Genomic DNA, 8,769 nt, shown 5'->3' with positions numbered 1-8,769 from the left:
CCCGTCTTCTGCACCTGACCCTCCGGACTCCTGGGGGCTATATTGGGAAACTTTTCCTCCCCTCCCATGAGCCGGGCTTGGAGCCTTGACCATCCCTCTCCCCACAGTGGATGAGGCTGGAGGACGAACGCGGGAAGCCCTACTTCTACAACCCAGATGATGACTCGGTTCAGTGGGAGCTGCCCCAGGTAACTAACTGGGAAAGCGAGAGTCCTGGGGAGAAGGGAGGGCATTATACCTGACACTGTCTTTCTCCCCAGGTTCCTGTCCCTGCCCCTCGAAGCATCTGCAAATCCAGCCAGAACAGTGAGACCGCAGCCCAGGCCAACCCCCCCGAGGAGAAGGTAAAGGAAAGAGCATGTAGGCCCTAGCAGAAGAAATCGGGGCTTCCTGGAGGTCGTGGGGCCTGGGGCGGGGTCGGGCATGTCACCTCCATAGGCCCCAGCACTAGCCTGAGCTGAATGAACCTGGATCTGGGTTATCCTGGGCCCAGGTTTGGGTGAGGTTGGGAGCCGGGAGGAAATCTCTCCTGCTGGGGTGGGAGCAGGCACCCCACCAGCAGCAGCAGCAGAAAGGGGTCAGTGATGACTCAGGCCCCGCCTGGAAGGAGTTGCCGGCTGTTGGGGAGACTAGCCCCTGCCTGCCCTGTGGCTCAGCCCCTTAACCCCCTCCTCTTTCCCCTTGTCTTTCTAAGATCAAGACCCTGGACAAGGCCGGTGTGCTGCATCGCACCAAGACGGTGGACAAAGGAAAGCGGCTCCGGTGAGAGCCTGTCTGCGTTCAGACTAGGGCAGGGCGGGCCTTAATTAAGATGACATTTACTGAGCACATTCCATATCGAGGCTTTTATTTATTTTTTTTAAGTTTATTTATATAAGCAATCTCTACAGCAAATGTGGGGCTCGAACTCACAGCCCCGAGATGAAGAGTCAGTTCCATATGCCAGGCTCTTGTTAATCTTCATAGCAACTTTCTAAGAGGTCCCGTGAGGACACACTGAGGCACTGAGAGATAGTGACTTTCCCAGGGTCCCTTGGCCACCACGTGTTAGAACTGGGAGTCCAGCCCTCACGGTTGGGTACCCCAAGCTGAGCTGTGTTCTTAAGCTCTGTGCCCCGCTCCTGTGGGTGGAAGGGGGCCTCAGCCCAGGGCCCAGTGCAAGCTTGGCTACCCCCCACTTCCCCACCCCCACCTAGGAAGAAGCACTGGAGCGCCTCCTGGACGGTGCTGGAGGGTGGCATCCTGACTTTCTTCAAGGACTCCAAGGCCTCAGCTGCAGGTGGCCTGGTAAGGCCCAGGCCCCGGGACAGGGACCATCGCATCTGCTTCTGATTCCTGCGGCTCTTTACCTGATCTGGCTTGTCTAAGGCTAGGTCTGAGACAGTGGAATATGAGTGCCAGCGGAGCTGGGCCTTGGCAGGGGGTGACGACAGCAGATTCAGCCCACGACAAGTGCTTCCAGCCACCCTGGGCATGGGGAGCAGTCCTTGAGGGTGGCCTCCCCAGCCTGGTGGGCAGGCAGACTGGGGACTGGGCACACCTGCTCCTGGGGATGAGAGCTGTGCTCCTTTCTCCTTTCCTCCTGGGTGAGCAGGTAGCAAAGGACCAGCCAGTCCAGGATCCCTAGGTTCTAGGAACCCCTGGGCCCGCTTTCCCTATCCTGTCCCTGGAGCCAGGAGCCCTGGCAGGCCTGTCTGAGCTGAGGGCTCCTGGTAACTGTGCTCCCCCCAATCCTTCTCCCCTCTCCCACAGAGGCAGCCTCCCAAGCTCTCCACGCCTGAGTACACAGTGGATCTGAGGGGGGCCTCTCTCTCCTGGGCCCCCAAAGACAAATCTAGCAGGAAGAATGTGCTGGAGGTGAGTGATAGGGGTTGGGAGAAGGAGAAGGGGCTTACTGATGGCTTGAGACCCTCATTAGGCAAGCCTCAAGAAGGGGGACCTGGGGAGAGTGGGACTGGAATTCTCAGGGCTCAAAGCCAAAGTTGCCCCCACCCCGGGCATCCGCCCACAGCGTTTCTGGCATCACGGATTCTGCAGTTCCCTCTCCAGGAACTGGATTCAAGTTCTTGGCTCTAGAGGGTGTTGAGAAGCAGGGGTCTCTGTGGAATGAAACTCATGCCTAGAAAAGCGGCCCTCATCCCAGACAGGAGATTCCCTGTCCCCCACTACTCACTTAAACAGGCCGGGAACCTGCTCTGGCTGATCAGAGCCCAGCTTCCAGCTGAACTGGGTCCTCAGTGAATAAGCTGGGTCCCCAGTTTGCCAGGCTCCCCTAGCAGGAAGGCAGAGGCCACGTGGGGCCCAGGCAAGGACCCTTATGGTACCACACATTCCACTGCCCACATGTGGTCTTGCTTTGAAACTACCTTTACCCTCACCTCCGTCCCCAAAAGTTCTGAGGCAGCTCACAACAAGAACACGTGTGGTGAGCTGGTAAAATCCACTGAAAAGCCAGCACCAGCCACAACAAGTCAGAGGAAGGGGTCAGTGTGGAGAGGCATCAGGAGGCAGCTGATGTACAGGTGCTAGGTTGTTGCTAAAAAAAAAAAAAAAAAAAAAAAAAAAATCAGTTACATAGTTCTTATTGATGAGGGAGGGGTCTTTCCCCAATTTTGAGGGAAATCAAAGCTCTTTCCTAACCCTTAGCTCTTTTTTTTAATGTTTTATTTAATTTTCAAGAGAGAGAGAGTGGGGGAGAGGTGGGGGGGGGGGAACAGAGGATCTGAAGTGGGCCCTGAACTGACAGGGTGATAGCAGCAAGCCCAATGCAGGGCTCGAATCATGAACCGCGAGATCATGACCTGAGCTGAAGTTGGACGTCAAGTGACTAAGCCGCCCAGGCGCCCCGGCTCTTTTTTTTTTTTTTTTTTTTTTTAATTTATTTATTTGGAGAGAGAGAGAGAGTGTGCACATGTGTGTGAGTGGGGAAGAGGCAGAGGGAAAGGGAGAGGGAGAGAGAGAATCACAGGCTCCGAGCTGTCAGCACAGAGCTCCGACGCGGGGCTCGAACTCACAAACTGTGAGATTGTGACCTGAGCAGAGATCAAGAATCAGACACTTAACCAACTGAGCCACCCAGGCGCTCCCCCTAACCCTTAGCTCCCGAAGCAATTTTTAGTGTGGAGCTCCATTCTAGTTTAGCTGCTTCAGGTAACATGAGAAAAGCCACGAGCATAACCTCACCATTCAGCTCAGAAAATGCAGTTCTGCAAGGCACTTGAGTATGTAGTCTTCACCAAGCTTCGTGCAGTTCTAGAACCAGTGTTATCCACAGAGCAGGCTTGGAAAACCAGTTTGATCTCATGAGCTACTCTGCTCAGTCAGTCCGTCTGGAGCCTTCTCCAGGCTTAGCAGCGTCAAGTGCTGTGAACAATTAGCAATGTCTGTCACGGGTGCCAGACCGGAGAACGTCACTTTGCTGTGCATGTCCCTTCCCTGACCTAAAGGGATGTCCTTCAACCAGTGCTCTATAAATGTCATCCCTCTGACTTGGCTTTTGATGAAAGCTTCTGAATAAATGTTTCTGAGCTGTCTTTTCTGGCAAGAACTGGAAGGCAGATGGTACTTGTGGAAGTTATTCAAGCTGTTGGAAAGGCTGACAGTCTTGAACGGAAGCGGAGGAGCCCCCTGCTTCTGCTTCTTGGCCGCAGGTGGCCATCCTCCCTCCATTCAGGGGTGGCCTGCAGGCTCCTCTAGGATTTTTCTCAAGAGACAGCCCCAGATTCTATATCATGGCCAAGGTAGTTGGGCCCGGCAAATTTTCACAGCCAGTCTTCCTTGTCACTCCAGAGCCACAGGAAACTTCAGTAATAGTCCTCCAAAAACAGCTAGTTTGGGGCAGCTCAGCTTGCCTGTGCATTCAACAGGATGAACGTTTTATGAAATCTGTTGCTACGTATACGTACAATATAGCCTTTCCTTCCGTATGAAACTTTCAGATATGAATGGATGTTGTTTTGAGAGGCCCCTGGTCTGCCCATCTGTAACAGATATGCTGTCACTTACTGCATAAGGCATTCCAAAGTGGAATGCCTCGGCCCCCAGGGTGAGGCCCTTGCTCTATTATGCCTTCAGTTCCTGGGGACAAGGACAGATCATCTCCACCATTTCTCTGCCCCTCCCCCTCCCCCTGCTAAGGCCTTGCTCTGGGGTAGACCCAGGGAACCAGAGATGACTGAGTGACTTGTGTCTCTCCAGCTACGGAGCCGAGATGGCTCAGAGTACCTGATCCAGCACGACTCAGAGGCCATTATCAGCACCTGGCACAAGGCCATCGGCGAGGGCATCCAGGAGCTGGTAAGCAGAGCCGGGGGGCCTCTGGGGCTGGTGGGTCGGCCATTACACAGAGCAGCTGGGCCCACTGTGGGTCGGGCATCTGAGGATAAATGTCCCTCCCTACAGATGGGCCGCCGAAGAAATAGTCTCTCATAAGTAGGCAAATCCAGCCTGTGGGGTTGCAGGGGTTGGCCCTGCAGGAGGGTTCTCCTAGGGGTGGAGACACAGCCTAGAGGAATGTCCTGTTTCAAGGGAGGCTGGAAGAAAAGTAAGTATCCAAGAAAGAGCCTCTGTACTAGAACGACAGGCTAAAACCACAAGATAAAATTTTAAGCTATTAAAATTTTAAAGTTAAAGAAGAGTCGACTATTTTTTTAGGTTCAAAAAATTAATTACATAGAGTTAGGACAGACCCCCTCTGACAGCTATTCACCTGGGAACAACCTGGGGCCTTTTGACCCTCGTTTCCCTAGGAGCCAGCAGGGGGGTACAGAATTTGGCTGTATTACTAGAGGTAGGAATCCAGATCTAGGGCGGTGATGCTGGTGCAGTTGTGGGCAGTGTGGAGGCCTCAGCTGGAACTGCAAATTCAGAACCAGGAGCCACATAGTGAGGAATGCTAACCTAGTAGAGTGTGCACAGAGGAGCTAGGAAAATATGGGAAAGGGGGGCCAGGATAAGAAAGAGTGGGAGAGAACAGGATAACTGTCTCCAACAGCTGAAGGGCTTCCAAGCAGCCAAGGGAGGTGAAGTTTCTGAGATTCCCCTGGTGGAAGGAGGTCAGGGGAGGTTAACTGGGGAAGGGAACAGTGCACTCTGCCTGGGAGTCACCAGAGCCGCTGGGAGGGGCGTCGGGGTCCCCGCCCCAGCCCAGATGGACCTCCAGCTGGCGCCGGGCTCTGCCAATCTGAGGCCCCGTGATTCCAGTCCGCAGACCTGCCCCCGGAGGAGGAAAGCGAGAGTAGCAACGCGGACTTCGGGTCCAGGGAGCGCCTGGGAAGCTGGCTGGAGGGTGAGGCGCGGCCCACTGCAGGTGCGCGGTAGGGGGGGGGGGGCGGAGGGCGCCCCCTGGGGGCGGGGGTGGGGTGGAACAGGGGACGACCCACCCGGCCAGTCCCGGCGCCACCGAGCGACTCGGCCCCGCATGCCCGTGCCCAGGCGCAGCCACCGCGGAGAGCGACCTGAGCAAGGTCCGGCACAAGCTCCGCAAGTTCCTGCTGAGGCGGCCCACGCTGCAGTCGCTGCGGGAGAAGGGCTACATCAAAGGTACGGGAGGGAGCCGGCGAGCGCGGCGCGGGCGGCTGGGGGACCGGGCAGCGCTGACGGGCCTCTCCCCCAGACCAGGTGTTCGGCTGCGCGCTGGCCGCGCTGTGTGAACGCGAGAGGAGCTCGGTGCCGCGCTTCGTACAGCAGTGCATCCGCACCGTCGAGGCCCGGGGTACGCGCGGCGCCCGGAGGCCTCCCTCCGGGGCCGCTTGGCAGAGAGCCCTGGGCGGGCGCAGGGCGGCGGAGGGAGAACGGGAGCCCCTGGGTAGGAGCCATAGCGGGAGCTTTAGACCCATCCCACCAAACCCGAGGTCAGCGCCTCCGTCTGCCCCAGGGCTGGACATCGACGGCCTGTACCGCATCAGTGGAAACCTGGCCACCATCCAGAAGCTGCGCTATAAGGTGGACCACGGTGAGGCCCGTCCTCCATCCCCGACCCCAGGGCCTGAAGGAGCAAAGGGGTGCTAACCGCCTCTTCCCCCCCCCCCCCCCACCCCCAACCTTCCTTTCCCCATCGCCGTGTGGCAGATGAGCGCCTGGACCTGGAGGACGGGCGCTGGGAGGACGTCCACGTGATCACCGGCGCCCTGAAGCTCTTCTTTCGAGAGCTTCCGGAGCCCCTCTTTCCCTTCTCGCACTTCCGCCAGTTCATCGAGGCCATCAGTGAGCGCCTGGGGGAGGTGGGGGGGACGGGGTGGGGGTGGGGCCGGCCTCGGGCACCCCCTTGACTGGACCCCGCCCCCACTCTCCCCACTGGGACTCAGCCCCTCCGTTCCCCTGGCCGAGCCGACCCTCCCTTCCCTAGAGCTGCCGGACCAGGCCCAGCGCGGCCGCCGTGTGCGGGACCTGGTGCGCTCGCTGCCCGCCCCCAACCACGACACGCTGCGGCTGCTCTTCCAGCACCTGTGCCGGTGAGCCGGACAGCCGCGCGGGAATGGGGAGGCAGGTGCTGGCGGCCCCCCCCCCCCCCCACGCTCCCCCTCCAGCTCTGGGCCCTGATGGCCTCCGTCCCCACCCCACTCCCCCCCCTGCAGGGTGATCGAGCACGGCGATCAGAACCGCATGTCCGTGCAGAGCGTGGCCATAGTGTTCGGGCCCACGCTGCTGCGGCCCGAGACTGAGGAAACCAGCATGCCCATGACCATGGTGTTCCAGAGTCAGGTGGTGGAGCTCATCCTGCAGCGGTGTTCAGACATCTTCCGGCCGCACTGACAGCCGACCACCCTCACCCCCGACGCTGGCGCTGCGGACCTGGGACTGGGGACCGCGACAGTGGTCCCACCATAGAAGCTGGACGGTTGGAGGCCGCTTGGCCAAACTCTTATCTGTGACACCCGCCGCCTCCCATCGGTCCGCAAGCGGATGTGAAGTCTGCGCCGCTGGGTGCAGTATGGTGACCCCTGGTGGGCAGTTTGCAAAATGTGATTCCCCCCGCACCCCACCCCCCTCACCCACCGCCCTGGCCTGTCTTGTTTGGGGCTTCATTGGGTTTGGTTCTTTATTACATAGACACCTACTGTGTGTGTGTGTGTGTGTGTGTGTGTGTGTGAGAGAGAGAGAGAGAGAGAGAGAGAGAGAGAGACAGAGAATTGTGGGGGTGAGTTTGATTTCCCAGATGGGCCATGCCCCAGGGGAGGACTTGGGGTGAGGGGCTTCTCAGCTTTTTCAGGCCTGCACCTGGTCAGGGCTTCAAGGACGCCCTCCCTGTGGGGCCCCGGCCCTGTGTGGGTCATGAAGCAGCAACATACACCTTCCTTCCTTCCCTGCTGCCCTGCCTTGCCTCAGGCGCAGCTCCTGCCTGACTCTCAGTGGCTGACTGTGGGCCATTTTCATCTGCTTCCCTGATCCAGGCCTCTGCCCTCCCTGATCCACTCGTGTTCTGAGCAAGGGTTCTCCATATTCGCTAAGCGCATACCCTGAGCTGGCCACCTGCCATGCACCGTTTCCACACACAGTCCCGTTGTACAAATGAAGAAACCGAGGCAGAGGCAAAGTGACTTGTTCAGGGTCCCGTGGGGGTGATGGGTCAGACTGCCCAGCTCAGGCTCCTCTCGTAGCACAGCACAGCCTCCCAGGAGGCCCTTTCCTCCAAGCTCTCCCTCTCCTCCAAACCCAAGAAATGAAGGTAGGTTCTGTCTGGGCCTTGGGAGACCCTCAGGGCAGAGGGGAAACCCGCCCCAGCTGGGGGAGGGGGAATTAGCACTGGCAAGGGGTCCCCAGCCCCTCTCAGCGCCCTGGCCGCCCGGCATGCCTGCCTGGCACCCACCTGGTCCTAAAGAGCTGGGAGAGGCCTGCAGGGTTGGGGGAAGGGGGGTACAGCCTCTGGAAAGGGAGCGTGAGCCCCAGGGGCAGCAATGCCCTCTCCCTCCTCATACACAAACCACCTCAGTTTGTGGGTCTCGCCCCACCCTCCACCCCCCTCCCCAGCTACGGTTCATTTCTTCGACAAACAATAGGAACTGATATTTATTGACATTTGCGCCACGCCAAGCATTTCACCCGGATCGTCTCAGTTTCTCACAGCCAATATTTATTGTCTGCTCCTCCGCGCCGGGCACTGTGCTCTGGTGGAGCACCTGGCCCGGTGGCCGACCCGAGCCCACCTCACATGCCAGCAGGGCCGGGACAAGAGTACAAACGGAGGCCTCACCCCATGCATCGAAATATTGTAAAGTTACAAATCAAGATATAACTGTTAAATAAAAATATGTTCTATTCTCCTACTTTGGTAAATACACGTTCGTAATGACCTAATGACCAGGTTCCAATGTAAACTTCTGTGACTCTTCTGAGTTCTGTGCCCAGGTGTGTTGGCACGAGAAGAGCTGGCTCCTGCTGTCCTGTGGCCACCCGCATGGTCCACCCTTAAGGGAATGGGCCTGGGGCCACTCGGGCAGGGAATTCCGGGGTCTTACATATCGGGAGCAGGGTCCAAAGGGAAGGGCCTGGGCTCCAAGGGGTCCCACAGATTCCTCATCCTGTGGGGAGACAGAAAGGGGGTCAAGAGTAGAACCTTCTAAAGAGGAGGATCCACAGCCGGGCAAGGATTCCTCTCACCCAGGCCTAAAGACAGAACTAAACAGAGGTTAATAAACAACTGATTACGTGGTTACATTATTGTGTACAAAAGCTAAGAAAAAACGCAGGGTGCCCTAAAGGCGTGTCACTCGGGAGTGGCTGTCCCTCAGGAGCCTGAGATGCTTCTGCAGAAGCCCCATTTGAGCTAAG

The 8,769-nt window shown here is 57.9% G+C and overlaps 1 protein-coding gene across 4 annotated transcripts in view; it reads left to right on the top strand.

Moving 5' to 3' along the window:
• ARHGAP27 (Rho GTPase activating protein 27) overlaps positions 1-8,264 on the top strand; it is a 31,536-nt gene extending 23,272 nt beyond the window's left edge. For 3 of the 4 annotated variants that reach the window (XM_040497867.1, XM_040497870.1, XM_040497869.1), the window contains 13 exons: positions 108-188; positions 261-344; positions 695-762; positions 1,197-1,287; positions 1,753-1,857; positions 4,198-4,296; positions 5,203-5,308; positions 5,434-5,541; positions 5,615-5,713; positions 5,876-5,953; positions 6,070-6,204; positions 6,347-6,452; positions 6,576-8,264. In XM_040497867.1, the coding sequence (XP_040353801.1) occupies positions 108-188; positions 261-344; positions 695-762; positions 1,197-1,287; positions 1,753-1,857; positions 4,198-4,296; positions 5,203-5,308; positions 5,434-5,541; positions 5,615-5,713; positions 5,876-5,953; positions 6,070-6,204; positions 6,347-6,452; positions 6,576-6,753 (1,338 nt within the window). In that variant the 3' untranslated portion in view covers positions 6,754-8,264. The remainder of the gene's footprint in view (positions 1-107; positions 189-260; positions 345-694; positions 763-1,196; positions 1,288-1,752; positions 1,858-4,197; positions 4,297-5,202; positions 5,309-5,433; positions 5,542-5,614; positions 5,714-5,875; positions 5,954-6,069; positions 6,205-6,346; positions 6,453-6,575) is intronic. The other variant, XM_040497868.1, reaches the window with a different exon arrangement.
• Positions 8,265-8,769: the final 505 nt, after the last annotated feature.

The sequence above is a fragment of the Herpailurus yagouaroundi genome, unplaced genomic scaffold (genome assembly GCF_014898765.1).
Source record: "Herpailurus yagouaroundi ecotype Mexico unplaced genomic scaffold, PumYag 189, whole genome shotgun sequence".
Taxonomy (NCBI): Eukaryota; Metazoa; Chordata; class Mammalia; order Carnivora; family Felidae; genus Herpailurus; species Herpailurus yagouaroundi.
This window is presented reverse-complemented; position numbering and strand designations above follow the sequence as displayed.